This window comes from Haemaphysalis longicornis, unplaced genomic scaffold (assembly GCF_048455015.1).
Source record: "Haemaphysalis longicornis isolate Haplotype H1 unplaced genomic scaffold, Haemaphysalis longicornis Haplotype H1 scaffold_59, whole genome shotgun sequence".
NCBI classification, from domain to species: Eukaryota; Metazoa; Arthropoda; class Arachnida; order Ixodida; family Ixodidae; genus Haemaphysalis; species Haemaphysalis longicornis.
In genome coordinates, this window is record NW_027526403.1 from 747674 (window position 1) to 768653 (window position 20980).

At 47.7% G+C, this 20980-nt stretch overlaps 1 protein-coding gene across 1 annotated transcript in view; it reads right to left on the bottom strand.

Moving 5' to 3' along the window:
• LOC144141005 (uncharacterized) overlaps positions 1-1102 on the bottom strand; it is a 46163-nt gene extending 45061 nt beyond the window's left edge. Inside the window, exon 1 of the mRNA XM_077672485.1 lies at positions 552-1102. Coding sequence (XP_077528611.1) covers positions 552-1102 — 551 coding nt within the window. The remainder of the gene's footprint in view (positions 1-551) is intronic.
• Between the last annotated feature and the right edge of the window lie 19878 nt (positions 1103-20980).

Sequence of the window (20980 nt, forward strand, 5' to 3'; positions counted from 1 at the left end):
GCATGCCTCATGAGCACGGCTTCAATCCACTTAGTGGCAGCATCCACGACCACCAATATCATGCTGCCTGCGACGGGCCCGGCGAAATCGGCGTGCAGCCTAGACCATTTTTTCTTAACGGCTGGCCAACTTATTGGTTGAGTAGAGGCTGGCATAGGCAGGTTTTGCACGCAGTTGTGGCACGACGCTGAGAGTTTTTCTATCTCTCGGTCTAGTCCCGGCCACCAGAATGCCGATCTGGCGACAGCCTTCATTGCCGATGACCCTTGGTGTGTCTCATGCAGCATATGTAGCACCCCTTCTCGTGCTTCTGTGGGAACAACAACTCGATGACCCCAGTATAACAACCCATGAGCCACGGATAGTTCTAACCGGCGGTGCGAGAATGGCACCAGCTCTGTGTCCTTTACATGTTTCGGCCAGCCATTCTTGGTGTACTCAACGACCTTCGCTAGTAAAAGGTCCCGCGCAGTTAGCTCTTGGAGTTCTTCGACAGACACAGTACCATCATCGAAACTTGGTAGAGCGTAAACATACTCTGGGGGTTCCTTCTCGCTGGCGGTGCTGGAGTCTGCAGCGGTAGCTGGCTGAGGGTGTCGGCGTTTAGTAGCAGCTTACCGGGCGAATAGTGAAGCTTGTAGCGAAATCCGTTGAGGTAGAGAGCCCAGCGCTGTATTAGAGCTGCGGCCAACGCTGGCGTCGGCTTCTCCGCTTTCAGCAGGCCCAGGAGCGGCTGGGGATCTGTGACCAAGGTAAAATCTCTGTCGAGAAGATAGTCGCGAAATTTCGTCACCCCAAAAATAAGGGCCAAGGCCTCACGTTCTAGCTGGGAGTAATTCCGCTCAGCAGTGGTCAGCGTTCGCGAACGGAAGCCTATGGGACGGTTCACTTTTCCATCTGTATGAAACAGCACGGCACCAATGCCATGCGGAGAAGCGTCGCACTCCAGTTTAAATGGCTTTGCGGGGTCGTAGTGAACGAGCACCCCTGCCGCAAGTAGACACTGCTTTGCGTTGGCAAAGGCGGTGTCTTGAGCTTCTCCCCAGACGCAACCCGCATTTTTGCAAAGCAACTGGTACAAAGGTGCAAGCAAAGATGACATATTCGCAAGGAACTTGGAGTAATACGACAGCATGCCCAGAAATGAGCGTACTTCCTGCACATTTGTCGGGCTTGGAGCCTGGGCGATTGCTTCCACATGTTTCTCAGTGGGGTGTAGGCCGTTTTTGTCGATTTGGTGCCCTAAGTACGTGGCTGAAGGCTGACTAAATTTGCATTTGTCTAGACGGAGTTTCACACCGTGCTCCCGGAAACGCTGCAGTACCGCTCGCAGGGTCTCGTTGCTTCCCTGTCGCTCCGCAACCAACACATCATCGAGGTAAGCTTGCACGCCTGGTAGCCCCTGCAGGACTGTTTCGATTTTTCGTTGGAAGATGGCTGGGGCAGACGCTATGCCAAAAGGCAGCCTCGTGAAGCAAAATAGCCCTCGATGCGTGGTAATTACGCATAGCCTATGCGATTCTTCGTCAAGCGGTACTTGATTATACGCGTCACACAGGTCGAGAGTGCTGAAGTACTCTCCGCCGTTTAGGCACGCAAACATGTCGTCAATCACCGTCAATGGGTACTGCTCCAGTTCGCATACAGGATTTAACGTGATCTTGAAATCGACGCAAATCCGAACGGTTCCATCTTTCTTTAAAACGGGCACAATGGGCGTAAACCACTTCGCATGCGCTACCGGTGATAACACCCCAATTGCTACCAGTCTGTCAAGTTCTTGAGAAACCTTATCACGGAGAGCGAAAGGAATGGATCGTGCTTAACAGAACTTGGGTGTAGCTCCTTCCTTGAGTCTTAAGTTTAACACAGGCTGACAAAAGAAATTTCGAGACTCTATTGTAAGCTATGTTTGCATCTGCTTCGCAACCTGATGAGAAGTCTTGCTATTTTAAACCCTGGCATGTTTTTTTATAATCCAATGGTTCCAACAATTGCGTCTGTTGATTTTCAATTTTACGATATTCAACAGTTGCCTACAAAAAATGTCGGTAGTGATCGGTAATATCATCTGTTATTACTCCTGCCTGGACACAGTTCTCATCGTAGTTTGATAGTATGTGGTCAATTATGAAAGACGTATTTGCAGATACTCTCGTGGGGTTTACTATATGGTTTTGAAAGCCATAGGATGACAGCAACGTTTGGTACTCGTGTTCATGTTATTGGCCGTGTTTAGGTTGAAGTCACCACAAATGATAGCCTTGCAGCTATTGTTAGCAAAGTACTGCAAAACGTCCTCCATCTTTGACATATATGTCTGAACTTGAGACCCTGGTGGCCTGTACACTACGCCAACAGAAATTTTGTTTTCTAATTCAACGAACAACATTTCATGTTCCGCTAAGCGTGTTTCGGTTAAGCTGAGTTTTTCGTAGCGAATTTGTGTGGATAGGTAGAGAGCAACTCCAACGCCACTAGCATAAGCTTTTCTAGGAAGTGATACAAACGTGTAGTTTGGCAAATTATTAAAGTCTTTATCTTTCAACCAAGTTTCTGATAGAGCTAAGATGTCATACTGTAAATTTTGACGTGTTAGAAGAGAAAGTAGTAAGTCATATTTTGGTTTAGACTTCTTATGTTGCAGTGTAGGAGACTAATAGTGGGAGTATTCGAAGAAAATTCACCACTCGGAGCACTATTATCCATTTCGGACAGCTAGCGTACAAAAATGTTTCACCTTAAACAATTTTTGCTAGGTACTCTTTAGTGGCAATGTGGATAGCCTTGGCGTTTTCTGCATCCCTCGCGAGAATTTTCGACTCAGTGACCCAAACGAATTTGCAGTTTTTCTCCTTCTTTTTTGCGATGGCCATGCCCAGCAAGGATTTATTCTCAGGACACAGGTGTTCCTTAATGAACACGGCATTCGTGTCTGGAAATCCTATTTCGTTGGCTGCGAACCGCTTTTTCTTTGCTGCCTGGAGAACTTCTTCACGTGTAGCTCGGGATACAAATCGAACAATCACGTTAGTTTTGTCTTTTTCGTTCGTCGGCACTCTGTGTACCACATCAATGTCTGCAGCAGCCACTGCTACTTCGACTTTCCCTGCTATCTTTTGAGCAACTTCCACGAGCGATTATTTTTTTCTTTGGGGATTCCTTTTATCTCAAGGTTGTTCTTTCTAGTGTACTGCTTTAGATCAGTTAACTCTTTCGTTGCACTAAGCATTGCCATTGCTAGTTCGTCTTTCTCTTTTTTGAAGGCGGCATTATATTTTTTCAGGTTGTCCAACTCTTGCTTCGTGCCACAAAGGTCCTCGAATGTGTTGTTCATGAATTGCATGCTTTTTTTAACTTCATCTAACACTTGTTTGAGGTTTGATGTCATGTCCGTGAAGTGCTTCAGCAGTTCCTTTATACTGTTTGGGGGTCTGTCACCCATGGTCATGCAGTGAGCGATCCAAGCGTACTAAGCAAAATGTCAAGGAAAACTACGCACCGGCGAGATAGAGCAGATTCGTGAGCGGGGCGTAAAATGCTTTCGTGCCTGGATCGCTCGCTGCAATGTGAAGCTTGTAGCTGAGGATGGATTTATATGGTCCCGAAGGCGTGTCAGCGATGCTCCGCGCAGGCGCTCTGCAGTTCGATTCCCTGGAACGTGGCACCGGCAGTTCAGCAGGCTTCGTCGACATGTGTCATGTCGCAGGCAGTAGATCCAGCAGATTTACCCTACGCTGCAGTTCCAGGGGCCGGTGCTGCGAGATAGAGCAGATTCGTGAGCGGGGCGAAAAATGCTTTCGTGCCTGGATCGCTCGCTGCAATGTGAAGATGGTAGCTGAGGATGGCTTTATACGGTCCCGAGCGCATGTCAGCGATTCTCCGCGCAGGCGCTCTGCAGTACGATTCCCTGGAACGTGGCACCGGCAGTTCAGCAGGCTTCGTGGACACGTGTCATGTCGCACGCGGTAGATCCAGCAGGTTTATCCTATGCTGCAGTTCCAGGGGCCGGTGCTGCGAGATAGAGCAGATTCGTGAGTGGGGCGAAAAATGCTTTCGTGCCTGGATCGCTCGCTGCAATGTGAAGCTTGTAGCTGAGGATGGCTTTATATGGTCCCGAAGGCGTGTCAGCGATGCTCCGCGCAGGCGCTCTGCAGTTCGATTCCCTGGAACGTGGCACCGGCAGTTCAGCAGGCTTCGTCGACATGTGTCATGTCGCAGGCGGTAGATCCAGCAGATTTACCCTACGCTGCAGTTCCAGGGGCCGGTGCGGCGAGATAGAGCAGATTCGTGAGCGGGGCGAAAAATGCTTTCGTGCCTGGATCGCTCGCTGCAATGTGAAGATGGTAGCTGAGGATGGCTTTATATGGTCCCGAGCGCATATCAGCGATGCTCCGCGCAGGCGCTCTGCAGTACGATTCCCTGGAACGTGGCACCGGCAGTTCAGCAGGCTTCGTGGACACGTGTCATGTCGCAGGCGGTAGATCCAGCAGGTTTATCGTATGCTGCAGTTCCAGGGGCCGGTGCTGCGAGATAGATCAGATTCGTGAGTGGGGCGAAAAATGCTTTCGTGCCTGAATCGCTCGCTGCAATGTGAAGCTTGTTGCTGAGGATGGCTTTATATGGTCCCGAAGGCGTGTCAGCGATGCTCCGCGCAGGCGCTCTGCAGTTCGATTCCCTGGAACGTGGCACCGGCAGTTCAGCAGGCTTCGTCGACATGTGTCATGTCGCTGGCGCTAGATCCAGCAGATTTACCCTACGCTGCAGTTCCAGGGGCCGGTGCTGCGAGATAGAGCATATTCGTGAGCGGGGCGAAAAAAGCTTTCGTGCCTCGATCGCTCGCTGCAATGTGAAGCTTGTAGCTGAGGATGGCTTTATATGGCCCCGAAGGCGTGTCAGCGATGCTCCGCGCAGGCGCTCTGCAGTCCGATTCCCTGGAACGTGGCACCGGCAGTTCAGCAAGCTTCGTCGACACGTGTCATGCCTCAGGCGGTAGATCCAGCAGGTTTACCCTATGCTGCAGTTCGAGGGGCGGTGCTGCGAGATAGAGCAGATTGGTGAGCGGGGCAAAAATGCTTTCGTGCATGGATCGCTCGCTGCCAAATTTATATGGGGCAGCAAAAAAATGTCGAATAATGCCTATTAGCGTGTCGACATTGCTGAATTAGCGAGATGACTGGATGAGCGAAATAGAATACATCACAGTAGCATGCAGAATATTTTGGATCAGAAGAATTCGTGTGTTTGTTAAGGTGAAATAAAGGCTCCTATCAACCACAATAGGTTTGGCGTCCTCCGTAGTTGGAAATTTTGCAGTGCTCTCCTGCTCGACCAGTAAGAAAATTTAGCACCGCCGAACATAGCCGAAAGGGTATATGATGACCAACGGAATGCTCTAAAATGCCGCTTTTTCAACATTTTGCTCTGGTATTTTGTTTCCTCCATAAGGTTGACATGTCGATCGGCAGTTAAAAATATTTGCCTAATGCATATTTTATATGCGTCAAATGGTTTTCAAAGAAAGTCTTTACATTAAGTAATAGTTAGGAAGCCTCTAGAGTTTGAGAAAAAAAGGGGAGCGATCAACTGGCTTGATACGGAGGGGATCCGATAGAATTCTTCAATAGCTTCCCGTCCTATGCACTACAGTTATGCAGCCTTCGAAAGGTGCAGCATCTCAGTCCATGGACACTGTTCCTTCCAAGCCGAGGAAACGGCGATAGCACGTGCGCTTACCCAAAGCAGCGCCAATTTACCATGACAGATTCTAAGCCGGAGTGCTCCACCTTTTCGGAGGTTCGATTGCATGTCACAACAATTCGAATATGCCATCAGAGACCAGCAGCGAGACAAGAAAGGATCGTATGAGCACCAGCTCATCGGAGCGTAACTGGGAAGAAGATCGGCCACCTCGTGGCTCCACGTTTCATCCACCGAGCCAGCTCTGATGAAACCGAACCGAGTGCATGCATCCTTCCGTCACATTACGCTCAGCACTATTGGTCAAAAGATTGTCTAATAGGTGGCGCTACATAAGATAGGCCGTGCCACTGCTAAATGTGCATTGAGGCGAAGCAAACGACTGAAATCCGTGGGTTTGTTCAGGGCAGTAGTCGGGTAAACAAGTTTCAATATTTGCACGAGGCTACTATGCGCAATGGGGCATTAGAAATATGCGGAATACACGTCAGACGCTAGACTGCCTCGCATTCCGCAGCCCTAAACCAAACGTAATCTCTCAATATCAAAGCTGAAACTTTCGAAGGTGTGTCGGACTCAGTCCGCAATAGATACTTCACTGCAGAGTGTTTCAGGCACATCTCAGACAGAATTGGTAATACCTGCACCAAAATTGCCACAGACTCAAAAAAAATTACACCATCTCCCCGGAGGGAACTATGTGGTTATGCAAAGCATGGGGGTCCCGTGTAGGTTCCACACCGGAGCAGAACTGGCGCAGGTGGTGTCTCGGAGCACACTGAACGCCGCACAGCGCGCGCACCTGCTTTTATACAGCTGTACAAGAGCAGAATGGAGGAGAGACGCGCATGCGCAGTGGGTGTGTGGACGAAGCAACAAGGGAGGGTTCCGTATGGGTTCTATTGTGTTGCCGTTATGATGTTTCATTTATCGGAGCACGAATGGGAACGTAAAGTTAACCCCCATGTAGAGACAGAGAATGTAGAGAAATATAGAGACAGCGAAGAGACTGACATCGGCATTGGTTGGCTGGTTGGCGCTACCTGATCGAACACCTCCTGGTTCTCGTCTTTCTTTATTGCCTGCTCACGCTCCTACCCCGCTGCCCGCCCTCTTCCTCTTCTCTGGTTGAGCTGCAAGGCGCGAGGTGCTTCCCGCAACAGTTTTCCTACGGGAAATTCAACATCCTCCTCTAAAGTTTTAAGTTCGTCGTTTTCGTTGACGTTCAGCATCGCGTGCCTTGGTTGTATCACTAGCTTCTTGGCGTAGTTTGAATCAGTCAAGGACATCAGGCGTGTTCGTAGCACTTGCTCCTGTCTCGGTTTTGTAGCGCAGTGGGAAGAGCGCCGTGCACCTCCCGTTGCGGCCAGAGAGTCGTGGGATCGAAACCGGGGGCCGCTAACCGTTTTCCTTTTTTGGGGGGAGAGGTGCGAACAACGGACGGACGCCGGACATAGCCCCGAGCAAGAGATGCTCTGCATCTAAAACCGAACTAAACTGATTCGCAATCATTCCCAGCAGTGAAGTGAAGCGATTTGAATGAATAGCTTTTCGGTCGGAAAACTTATTTGGGGCGAACACGATATGACGCGGAAAGTCAAAAGTTTTTTCAGATTACACAATAAACGTTCCGCATTACCAAGGACGAAAGCTTGGTCCTAGATCACTTTTATAGCAACGCTTCATTTACGTAGCTTTCACGTTCCATACCTACGAATTTAGCTACGAATGGGGCCATTATTACATGGTTTGCACTCACATGACAGCTAGAAACGCTCCGCGAAATTACGGAAGTGTTCCACATAGCGGAAAGCGGAGACAAGTGTGTCAGTCAAGCAAGCGCGTCTTGATCACAAAGAGATGGCATATCTGGCTGGACTACGACTGTAGTGGTGTCTATATATATTTGTCTTAGTACCATGACTTCTATAAACTAGATTTCATCATTTTCACTGTTTTTATTGTGTTGTTTTAAGTGTCCATATGCACCCTTCCTGATACTATTAAATGAGTTTATTTGTTAGATCAACGGCTCTACATTAGTTCCACTTCATTTGAGGCTGCTTAAGTTCGTGCTGGTTTCATCAAAGAATAAACCTATCTTTTCCCTGCCTACTATCTATCTCCACCCCCATGCGACTGCTGATTGAGGGTGCTTGCGGAATTGGGTGTGGCTTGACATCTAGCTGTGAAAGGCAAAAATGGAAACCCCGCGAACAGTGCGCGACGTTACGTAGTGTAGCTTTCGCTACAAAAACCACGCCACACATGTGCGCACAATAAGGCAGGGGTCGGGCACAAACTACGTAGGCCTCGCACTCGACATCGGGCGCATCCGACCTTCGCACCACAGAAAAACAACCCTTGAAATTTCTATCGCTACTGCCGTAGAAAGAAGCCACTGATATTGTATCAGAGAGGGTGCGTTACCCGGACACACGTTCCACAATCACTTCAGCAATAGATGCAGCGTTGGTGTTTGCAGTTCAAAAGCGCTGAAAATGTCGCGCCAACAGCCCACCCCGATTTTCGGACGTACATATCTCGACCCGGAAAGACGGACACGGAACGAACGGTGGCAAAGCGCCCAATGGGAGCACCTCAGCACAATAGTAACACAACAAGCCTACAGCGCCTACGTACTTCGCACGTGTCTTGACGGTGGACGGCACGATAGCGGCGTGCAAGCGAGCGCGGCCTTATTACAAGTATTTCTGATTTCATACGCACGTCACCGACGTCACGCAAATGGCGAGACGCCGTTAGAGTTGCGGATGAACACAAAATTCATTTGATGTCGGAAATGCCGCTTGAGACTAAAGCTTCCATATACTACAGGAACACCGCGGCAGAGACCACTCAATCACGCTTTCTTGAATTTTCAGCGTTTCAGGTTAAGAAACGGAGTATATACTAGTGCTCCTGGCAAAGACGGTGAAGTCCCGGGCTCTACAGCAAAGCAAGCCGCCCGTCCGGAGCGCCAGCGAAAGTTGCATGAAGCTTAGCCTTACGATTATCGAACGCCAAGATGTTTCGCCGGTAACATAGGGCTTCGTGACTTTTGGCAAGCGAAGCTGGGCTACTTTTATTTGTGTAGTTAAAGAAGATAAATCTTGCCGTCTGCGAGACACTCGATATTTTTTCGGGGGAATTGAAGTGTTATCGAAAGCACGCCGTAAATGCAGTTTCAATACAGAAATTGCATGAAATATTTCTTCCCCTCACATGAAGAGGAAAACTCCGGAGATAGAAATGTCAGCAGCAAGGTATAGGCAGAAAAAAATAACGAATTGGGTGAATTAACAACTGGTCTTGGAAGACCGGACAATGTGTTGTCAAATTTTTTGCAAGTATTGGGCTTCGACTTCTGGATTGCTACGTTAAGTGTTCTTGTCTGCCATGAACTGCCCATTCCTGACAAGACCAGAAAAAGCTAGAAGTATGGTGCCCTCTCACCTACCAGCCACTGTTCGCCTCATATATGAAAAATACATTCGTGTTTCCATTAGAGTGTAATATAGTGCATAACACATAAATACCCGGCACTCAGTGTCTTTCTTGGTCTCATGCCGGGCTGAGGCCTAAATAGAAGTTGCGGGGCTTGGCTGGGATGCAAACGCAGAAATATTTCGGTGCCCAGACCAGGCCCGGGTCTCCTCATTAATAATTAGGTCGGGCTTCTTCGGCCCGCGCAACGTAAAAATTGGCCCCCGGCTGTGCGGGGGTCGAAAAAATGGACTGTGCAGTGCTCTCGTCTTCTACATAGGCTGGCTTAAGAAAAGGACAATCGGCTTTGGCCTCTTGGGGAGAGATGTGGGCCCCCTGCTGCGAAGGTGCAACCACACCACTGCGCTCCATGTGCAGTTTACAAACAGTCCCCGTATGTCGTCTTTTGCATGTTTTTAGTTGAAGTTCTCCACGGCGCATAACTGCGCTATACAGAAGGAAGCACAACATATTCGTGCGTAATAGCTTCACGTGCGCGCGGGTGACCCGCAAATAGTGAATCGTACTTAGTATTGTCCGACATCCCTGCGCTGATGTCCTGTTTTCCTGTAAATAGGGTGCTCCATTATGTTGTGTTTCTTTTGAAAAATATGTATTTGTAATTCCAGCGAATTACGCTGAAAACACTCTGCACCCCACCGAAGGAAGCAAGTCAAGGTGTGTGGAAATTTGACGTAATTGTACAAATACGTCAGCAGGTAACCTGCCTGCTTATTGAACAATCAACTTGAAATCCCAGAGGATATGTGTAATTAATATCTGCTTACCATGTGCGCAATCTCATACTAAAATATTCAATCCTTTTAACAGTAAAATTCCAGTCATCTGGCTTTTTTTAAGTGTAAGCAACATTTTCAAAAATGGTTTAGATGTACAGAGCTGAAATATTTTCTTTATGTGTTAAATGTATCAGGCCTTCTTCTGAGCTAGAACAATAATGGTGGCAGTGGTAATTGATTTTTAAAATATATATGCATATAACAAACACAAATTGCAAATATTGCCGGCCGAATATACTGTAAATAAAAGTCTTGATGAGACCATCCGTATTTTGTCTACACAATGTTGTTTCGCAATTCTAATTTCTACCGATAAGAAAACACTAAAAAGTGGTTTCGGAAAATGAAGTATTTGAATAGAAAATATTGTTTTTTTTATGTGGAATGGTGTTCTGAGAAAGTTCGCACCAAAGACATCCTGTCATTTATTCAAGTTGCTTCTTGCGAGGATTCTGAGAAAATTAAGGCAATGCTACAAGGCGCTCCTCCTGTTGCTTTGTTTGTGATGTTTTCAGCGATGCGCTTTTTGAGTTTGAAAAAAGTGGCATTGTTGCAGCCACCCCATTCTATAGGGGCCGTTTCCTGCACAAGCCGGGACAACTGCCCAAGCGTTGTAGTCGCACAGAAGGGTGGAGAACCAGGCCAGAGTCACTTGTACCTATTTTACCAGTAGGTTCCCGGCCCCCCGTAGTCACCCGACTGCAGATGGGGACTTCCACAGCCACGGTGCATGCTCAACTAGGCAACCGCGTGTAGGAGACCACGTGTAGCAGAGTCTGTCACCGCTGGGAATGTGACAACTAGACATGTTGGCCAGGGACCCCACTAGATGGACAGGAATTAAGGGCCCATCCAAGGGTAAGGGCAGCTATCCAGGCACGGATTCCCATTTCAAGGATCCACTCTAGACCAGCGACTCCTGCCCCCAGTAAACGAACTGGTGGGTGCGCGGTGGTACGCGGATTCCAACCCGGTACCTTTCCGCATACGAGGCGAGCGCTGTACCTCTGAGGCATCGCTGCAGTTGAAAAAGCACGACCCCTACAACCGGGGAACTTCCCGATGAAACCGGGTAACTTGCGAAGCACGAGATCAGCTGTGCAAGAGGTTCTTTAACCGATATAAGTGGTTGGTTCCCAGCGAAACAGAAGTACTTCTGACATCCGCATACACCATTCTACAAACCTACGTGGTGTTACGGTTGCCAGTGCACCGCGTCCCCCGTACGGGAGGGCGGGGGAAGGCGCCTGATCCCATTTTTATTTCAGTGAGTGACCAGCGTCACCGGAAGAACGGCCCACGTCTCCCACAGTGGTAGTGCCTGTCCAAGCCCATTACCTCTCCCGAGACTGGGGGCTCTTGCACCCTTTGAACTGGTGGGTGTACAGCGGTCCCAGACCCATCCCGAAGATTTTCGTGCGACGTACGACAAGGCTTCCCGTGGATGCTTGGGGTTAAACTTAAATCGTTTGCTGTAACGTCGAGAGGAGCAACGATTTAGGACGCTTGTATTTTTTGAAGAAAACAGTGGGTATCCGGCTGCCCATCATTTGAACCTGGTGCCTCCCGCTTACGATACGAGTGGTTTAGCACACGACCATCACGATAAGTTAAAAAGTTCCTGCAATTCTGTAGCCACCCCATTCTACAAGGGGTGATTTCCTGTAAAGCTATGTGAATTTCCGAAGTATTGTAGTCCCACGCAGGGGTGAGGTCAGGGCAGGCAGTCGCTGCGACCAATTTAAAGGTAGGTTCCGGCCCCTTCAAGGCACATGAATGCACGTGGTGACTTGCACAGCCACGGTACATGATCAATTCGGTGACCGCCTCTGACAGGACATGTCGCCAGACTCTTTCACCCCTGGCAACGCAACAACCTGGCATGAATGGCAGACGGCCTTCCAGGTGGACATGGATCGGGGGCGCTCGCAAGGGTAAAGCCAGCTTTCCAAGCGTGACTTCCTCTTCAAGAGTTTGCTTTCGACCAAGGAAGGATGCCTGTACCCATTAAAGCAGGGTGCCCAGCACTACAACGCTTCCGACCCGGTACCTCCGTCATACGCGACGATTGCTCTACCTCTGAGCAAGGACTCCGGTTCAAAAGTAACTGCATTTTTGCATTGAACTTTGTTGCGCCTTTGACATGGAATGTTTCCAGCACAGCGGGCTTCTGCCTTGGCTTTGTCAAAAAAGAAACGACTTACGGGCGTGCGATCCGAATGATAGTGTATTGACCTAACTGAAACCAATGTTTCACAACTCACACACAATACTTTTTAATGAGCGGAGAGCCTTTGCGAATGTATTTACCTACAGAAAATTTCAAAAACTATGGGTTGTATTTGTAACTAATAAAACGAACATTATTCCGCATTTTTAACAACAAATAACAAGATGCACTGTGCGTGCACGAAGCTGGCAGTGACTAGCTGGGGCTTAGTGTGGCCGTGTTTAAAAACATGAAATGCGACGGATCTCTTTAACTCGCCTTGTCCCTCCGGCGTCTTCCGTCGTCCGTAGTCCGCATCCCTGCCCCATTGTCCTCGCCGCGCCAGCTGCGCGCTAACGCCGCTCTCACCGCAGCGCCATCTGCGTGTTAGCGCTCGCTACCGTCACCGTGCCAGCTGTGGGTCTGCGCGCGTTAGCGCTCCGTTAAACATCTAAGACATGCGCATGCGCTGCTGTCTCTTATTCCCCTCAACGTTAACGAGCGGTACATATAAACGCGGTAACTGCGCCGCTCCGCTCAGTCGTTCCGCCGCTCCGATGACGTCCGATGACCACCGATGATTTGAATGGAGTCTAACAGGCCTGCTATCGCGATGCTCGGCGAAGCCGTACGTAATATAATAGAAACAACAACAAATTGACACGCTCAATGCAAACAACATAACCGAAACGCAACGAAAACCCCACGATGCGTGGCATCTACCCATGGTTTCCCTCGCGGGAAGATGGTGTAAACTTTAAATGACTTCTGCGGCGCAGCTGAGAATGCTACTTCATGGGGACTGTCTTCAAGAATGTTTCAATATTTTGGCCCTAGCATAAAACTTGCAAGTTTTAACCGGTTTTTCCCTTCCTGTACCATTTTGTGCAGTGCACATTTCTGACAGAATTTATTGAATTTCGTTCTGTGCCCATATTATTCGTCAATTTGGGGCACGAATAAAATTCGATTACACAATTCTTCCTTACGCACTGCTGAAAGCAATAAATATTGTTGGTAGGAGCGGAACATTTTTCGAATACAAGGCTTTTTTGGCATGGCGTGCGGAGTCACTTACCGGGAAGTTATAGTGATAGCCCCGGTTTTGAGAAAGCCGCGTGCGGAAATGGTTGAGGTCTGCAGGAAAGTCTTCGCGAGGCTCATAAATCTTATCCGACATCTTCACACAAATTGTGCGCTCCCTCTCAAAACCACTACGGTACAGAAAGCTAAATTAAAATCGAGACTTCTACCTGTTCGATGCAGTGCGGCACCGAAGGAATTCTCTTCCGATTTTCTTGCGCACTGACCAGATACTGGTTACGGGATCCCAACTGGCCGCTCTAACGTGTGCTAGAAGATTTGCGCCACTGCGAGAGCATCAGCACAATTCAGGATCGTTCTGCTTCACCTAACTTTATGTTAGGGGATGATACTAACTTTATTCGCAGGCGGGCTCCTTTCGGAGGCGTAAGCAAACAGCTGTGCGATTCCGAGTACCGCCGGAAGCCCCATCGACCGCTAAAAGAACAATCGAATTCCTGCATTATTCTTTTCCAGTGCCCATTGTAAGCCGAACAAAGTCCGCTATACCACATGTTTTTGTGGATTATGCAGGCCACACAGCACAGTGCTCTTCTGAAGAAAGCCCTGGTAGAAATGTTGAAGAGGTCTAACAGATTATTACGCAGCCGTGTTTTGTTCTTTTTTATTTTGCGTAATCCTTCCTGCTGTAACCTTTAACTAAGAACATTAATGCGAAAGACAAACCTACGGAAGCTGGCTATAACACCCCGCGAATCTTTGCAGTTACGGAATCAGTGTTGTCGTCCTCTGATGCCTATAAATCGTACCACTCTACCCTTCCTATGTAGTGTACTTGACGCTTGTCGCGAATGCTAATGCTCTTAGTTGCAATGACGGTAATAAGCTATGCTGATTACCAGGTGCGGGAAGTGTTGGCGAATTCGCCATAGATGGAACTCCTATAAAGTTCGAAGGCAAAGCATTTCTTTTTTTTTAAATATACAGGTGGTGCAACCATAACTGGAACATTTAAAAGAATTTTTCGAAGAGCGCCACTGCCCTGCTCGCGCTCAAACTTCACACGAAGGTCGCATCTCGTGGTTTATTTTGTTTGACACAGGAAACAACGGCAAGAGTTACGTGTATATAATGAAAAAAAAAAAATAAACTCTCTTTTTGCCTATAAGAAAACGGCGGCCGATTTGGACGTGCGGGTCAGCGCAAGCTGATCTTGTAACGACGGCGTCACCTGGGGTATGCAGAGTGAAACGCACGGCTTGAGATTCACTGTACAAAGGAGCCAAATGTGGTAACATCTCTTTCGTCCCTAGTTTACGATGATCACAAATACTTGCGTAAGAGCTTACACCAGCCGCGGCGGCCGCCGCTTGTACGTCTTAAGAAAATCTTTTCCCTGCTAGTGTCTCGGCTAACTTCAGCTTCTTCTCCAAATGATGTGCCATGAATACAGCGCAACAAGGTCACTTGCTGGCAGAATGGTGAGTAGTGCTAGTTCGGAAGCGCTCGTACCATTGGTCGGCTTGTTTGTGTACAGTTTTCAGTGTTACGCTTTTCGAAGGTTTCGTCTCACACAAGACACACTAGCTGACCTTCTCCATCGCTGTTCACAGGGCGGACTCTCTTCTTCGGCTCGCGTGCCACATACCCTGAATTAAGCTCAGACTAGTGATACCTGCGTTGCTTTTACACTCTTCGATCTTGACCATGACGCTCCGAGCATGACACCCTTTCTCATGCACAGAACCTGCCCTACGGGTGGAGAATCGCCGGTACAGTGACATAGGAAGCGTTACCAGAGCATCTGTAGGGGCTAGTTGGTGCTGCATGGCTTGAATGGAGAGCGCTTAAACTTTTACTCGTAAACAAGGACGAAGCGCAAACTAACAACTGATTTATGAACGTACAATACAACACACACACACACGCACACACACACATATATATATATATATATATATATTTATATATTTCCTTACTATATTATTCTGCGAAAGCCTAGCGAGGGTCTCGGTTCAGGCAGCCTTGATGCCTAGGTAGCCTAAGGAGCTTCCCGGCAGTTACCCGCTTATGACGGGCTGTAGACGTTGCAGTCACGCCCCGGGGGTTGAAAAGAAGGTCCCCTTCTCGCCGTGTAGTCAGAGTGGCGCTGGTTTCCACCCTCAAGTGTCAGATATAATTCTAGTAAATATAAATAGCCCAGAAAGTGAAGGAAAACACAGTCGCACAGATAGCCAAATTGGTAAGGCATTCGACATGTCATCGAAAGGCGTGGGTTCGTTCCCCACTCTGGGCGCCTCTTTTTCTTTATTTCTTTCCTCTGTATATTAAAAAAATGTTTACTTCATTAACCGTAGTAAAAAAGAAAAGAGCCTAACCACACCCCTATGCCTCCTTTGGCATTGTACACTGCTGACCTATCTTTCTGTATTTCCTCAACGAGCCCCTCATTTCCTTACTATATTATTCTGCGAAAGCCTAGCGAGGGTCTCGGTTCAGGCAGCCTTGATGCCTAGGTAGCATAAGAGGGCTTCCCGCCAGTTACCCGCTCATGACAGGCTGTAGACGTTGGAGTCACACCCCGGGGGTAGAAAAGAAGGTCCCCTTCTCGCCGTGTAGTCAGAGTGGCGCTGGTTTCCACCCTCAAGTGTCAGATACAATTCTAGTAAATATAAATAGCCCAGAAAGTGAAGGAGAACACATTCGCCCAAATAGCCGAATTGGTAAGGCATTCGACATGTAATCGAAAGGCGTGGGTTCGGTCCCCACCATGGGCGCGTGTTTTTCTTTCTTTCTTTCTTCTGTGTATTATATAAATGTTTACTTCATTAACCGTAGTAAAAAAGAAAAGAGCCTAACCACACCCCTATGCCTCCTTTGGCATTGTAGACTGCTGACCTATCTTTCTGTATTTCCTCAACGAGCCATTCATTTTCTTACTATATTATTCTGCGAAAGCCTAGCGAGGGTCTCGGTTCAGGCAGCCTTGATGCCTAGGTAGCATAAGAGCGCTTCCCGCCAGTTACCCGCTCATGAGAGGCTGTAGACATTGGAGTCACGCCCCGGGGGTTGAAAAGAAGGTCCCCTTCTCCCCGTGTAGTCAGAGTGGCGCTGGCTACCACCCTCAAGTGTCAGATACAATTCTTGTAAATACAAATAGTCCAGAAAGTGAAGGACGACACAGTCGCCCATATAGCCGAATTGGTAAGGCATTCGACATGTAAACGAAAGGCGTGGGTTCGGTCCCCACTCTGGGCGCGTGTTTTTCTTTCTTTCTTTCTTCTGTATATTAAAAAAAATGTTTACTTCATTAACCGTAGTGAAAAAGAAAAGAGCCTAACCACACCCCTATGCCTACTTTGGCATTGTAGACTGCTGACCTATCTTTCTGTATTGCCTCAACGAGCCCCTCATTTCCTTACTATATTATTCTGCGAAAGCCTAGCGAGGGTCTCGGTTCAGGCAGCCTTGATGCCTAGGTAGCATAAGAGGGCTTCCCGCCAGTTACCCGCTCATGACAGGCTGTAGACATTGGAGTCACGCCCCGGGGGTTGAAAAAAAGGTCCCCTTCTCCCCGTGTAGTCAGAGTGGCGCTGGCTACCACCCTCAAGTGTCAGATACAATTCTAGTAAATATAAATAGCCCAGAAAGTGAAGGAGAACACATTCGCCCAGATAGCCGAATTGGTAAGGCATTCGACATGTAATCGAAAGGCGTGGGTTCGGTCGCCACTCTGGGCGCGTGTTTTTCTTTGTTTCTTTCTTCTGTATATTAAAAAAAATGTTTACTTCATTAACCGTAGTAAAAAAGAAAAGAGCCTAACCACACCCCTATGCCTCCTTTGGCATTGTAGACTGGTGACCTATCTTTCGGTATTTCCTCAACGAGCCCCTCAATTCCTTACTAAATTATTCTGCGAAAGCCTAGCGAGGGTCTCGGTTCAGGCAGCCTTAATGCCTAGGTAGCATAAGAGGGCTTCCCGCCAGTTACCCGCTCATGACAAGCTGTAGACGTTGGATTCACGCCCCGGGGGTTGAAAAGAAGGTCCCTTTCTCCCCGTGTAGTCAGAGTGGCGCTGGCTACCACCCTCAAGTGTCAGATACAATTCTAGTAAATATAAATAGCCCAGAAAGTGAAGGAGAACACAGTCGCTCAGATAGCCGAATTGGTAAGGCATTCGACATGTAATCGAAAGGCGTGGGTTCGGTCCCCACTCTGGGCGCATGTTTTTCTTTCTTTCTTTCTTCTGTATATTAAAAAAAATGTTTACTTCATTAACCGTAGTAAAAAAGAAAAGAGCCTAACCACACCCCTATGCCTCCTTTGACATTGTAGACTGCTGACCTATCTTTCTGTATTTCCTCAACGAGCCCCTCAATTCCTTACTAAATTATTCTGCGAAAGCCTAGCGAGGGTCTCGGTTCAGGCAGCCTTAATGCCTAGGTAGCATAAGAGGGCTTCCCGCCAGTTACCCGCTCATGACAAGCTGTAGACGTTGGATTCACGCCCCGGGGGTTGAAAAGAAGGTCCCTTTCTCCCCGTGTAGTCAGAGTGGCGCTGGCTACCACCCTCAAGTGTCAGATACAATTCTAGTAAATATAAATAGCCCAGAAAGTGAAGGAGAACACATTCGCCCAGATAGCCGAATTGGTAAGGCATTCGACATGTAATCGAAAGGCGTGGGTTCGGTCGCCACTCTGGGCGCGTGTTTTTCTTTGTTTCTTTCTTCTGTATATTAAAAAAAATGTTTACTTCATTAACCGTAGTAAAAAAGAAAAGAGCCTAACCACACCCCTATGCCTCCTTTGGCATTGTAGACTGCTGACCTATCTTTCGGTATTTCCTCAACGAGCCCCTCAATTCCTTACTAAATTACTCTGCGAAAGCCTAGCGAGGGTCTCGGTTCAGGCAGCCTTAATGCCTAGGTAGCATAAGAGGGCTTCCCGCCAGTTACCCGCTCATGACAAGCTGTAGACGTTGGATTCACGCCCCGGGGGTTGAAAAGAAGGTCCCTTTCTCCCCGTGTAGTCAGAGTGGCGCTGGCTACCACCCTCAAGTGTCAGATACAATTCTAGTAAATATAAATAGCCCAGAAAGTGAAGGAGAACACAGTCGCTCAGATAGCCGAATTGGTAAGGCATTCGACATGTAATCGAAAGGCGTGGGTTCGGTCCCCACTCTGGGCGCATGTTTTTCTTTCTTTCTTTCTTCTGTATATTAAAAAAAATGTTTACTTCATTAACCGTAGTAAAAAAGAAAAGAGCCTAACCACACCCCTATGCCTCCTTTGACATTGTAGACTGCTGACCTATCTTTCTGTATTTCCTCAACGAGCCCCTCAATTCCTTACTAAATTATTCTGCGAAAGCCTAGCGAGGGTCTCGGTTCAGGCAGCCTTAATGCCTTGGTAGCATAAGAGGGCTTCCCGCCAGTTACCCGCTCATGACAAGCTGTAGACGTTGGATTCACGCCCCGGGGGTTGAAAAGAAGGTCCCTTTCTCCCCGTGTAGTCAGAGTGGCGCTGGCTACCACCCTCAAGTGTCAGATACAATTCTAGTAAATATAAATAGCCCAGAAAGTGAAGGAGAACACAGTCACACAGATAGCCGAATTGGTAAGGCATTCGACATGTAATCGAAAGGCGTGGGTTCGGTCGCCACTCTGGGCGCGTGTTTTTCTTTGTTTCTTTCTTCTGTATATTAAAAAAATGTTTACTTCATTAACCGTAGTAAAAAAGAAAAGAGCCTAACCACACCCCTATGCCTCCTTTGGCATTGTAGACTGCTGACCTATCTTTCGGTATTTCCTCAACGAGCCCCTCAATTCCTTACTAAATAATTCTGCGAAAGCCTAGCGAGGGTCTCGGTTCAGGCAGCCTTAATGCCTAGGTAGCATAAGAGGGCTTCCCGCCAGTTACCCGCTCATGACAAGCTGTAGACGTTGGATTCACGCCCCGGGGGTTGAAAAGAAGGTCCCCTTCTCCCCGTGTAGTCAGAGTGGCGCTGGCTACCACCCTCAAGTGTCCGATACAATTCTAGTAAATATAAATAGCCCAGAAAGTGAAGGAGAACACAGTCGCCCAGATAGCCGAATTGGTAAGGCATTCGACATGTAATCGAAAAGCGTGTGTTCGGTCCCCACTCTGGGCGCGTGTTTTTTTCTTTCTTTCTTTCTTCTGTATATTAAAAAAGTTTTACTTCATTAACCGTAGTAAAAAAGAAAAGAGCCTAACCACACCCCTATGCCTCCTTTGGCATTCTAGACTGCGGACCTATCTTTCTGTATATATATATATTTATATATATATATATATATATATATATATATATATATATATATATATATATATATATATATATATTGAGAGAGAGAGAGAGAGAGAGAGAGAGATTTCGATGAGTTTTGCAACGGGCCAGAAGAAACGGTCAGGTAAAAGATAAGAACAACTTTGCGGTTAACTTGTTTATTATAAATTAGTCCGACAGTTTCGGAAGTGGAACTTCCTTCCTCAGAGACATCTCACAATCTCACATTGTGAGATTGTCCCTGAGGAAGGAAGTTCCACTTCCGAAACTGTCGGAGTAATTTATAATAAACAAGTTAACCGCAAAGTTGTTCTTATCTTTTACCTGACTATATATATATATATATATATACATATATATATATATATACGTGCTTGCATAAAAAAAGTGCATAACAAGATACAAAAAGATACAAAAAGTTTGAGCGTGTGTGATTACAAGTGCACACGGATAACGAGAAGCGCATGCTCAGTTCTTAGCGCGACAAGAAGTCTATTTCTCTTTTTGATAACGGGATAGAGGGTGCGCTGAGATATTCCCCGTCTTTTCGAGACATCACGCTGTAGGTTTTCCATATCTCGCTCATCATCTTGATTCTAGACCTCAGGAGCACTGCCGTTATATGGTACTGAGGCGTGCATCCAGAGCTTGCGTAATGCTGTGCCATGTTTCTCGGCGCAATTATCAACGAACACGCGTACTTGTGCTCCCGCAGCCATTCATTGAGGCAGGGACCAGTCTGGCCGATGTATGATTTGCCACCAGGAAGGAGAATTTCGTAAACAACACCTTTTTCACATTTCACAAACTTGTGCAGGCAGTTTACACCAGAAAATGCTTGCTGAGTTGAATGTGGCACAACAAGGGCCATAGGTCACCCAAAATGATGGGTACATCAAAATATTAGTGCCCTTCCCCTCTGTGAAATTGGACGAGCTGTGAAGCCACACGCCCGCCAGAGCAGTGCACTACATAAAAGTTGTCGGTTTGTATTTTAAGACGGCATACATTCTAGCCAATTGAAGGGAGGAAACTTGAAAGGCTCCAGCTTTGTCCTTGTGAACAAAAGTAAATGTGTCTCTTTCCCGCCCGCGTCGTAGACAACTCTCTTTTTGTTCAACATGCGACCCAATACACTTTGCCACTGAGCCCACCAGACCAGTCGGATCGGGCGGTTTCACAGCCACGTTTAGGCCTCACACTAACACAACCCACAAGGACATCGGTAAGAGTCTGAAACATTCACCCACACGTGCCTGCCCTCCTTCCTTCACTTGCATAGCGTGCACAAAAAGAACGGACGCCGGTCATGAGTGGATGCTTAGTCCTGGAAGCCATTGTCGAAAATGTCACTTTTAAAGTCGGCGAATTACAACAAGGACTGTTCGGCAACGTGGGCGTTCCAAGCGGGCCAAGTGCTGCTCAATAAGGAATGA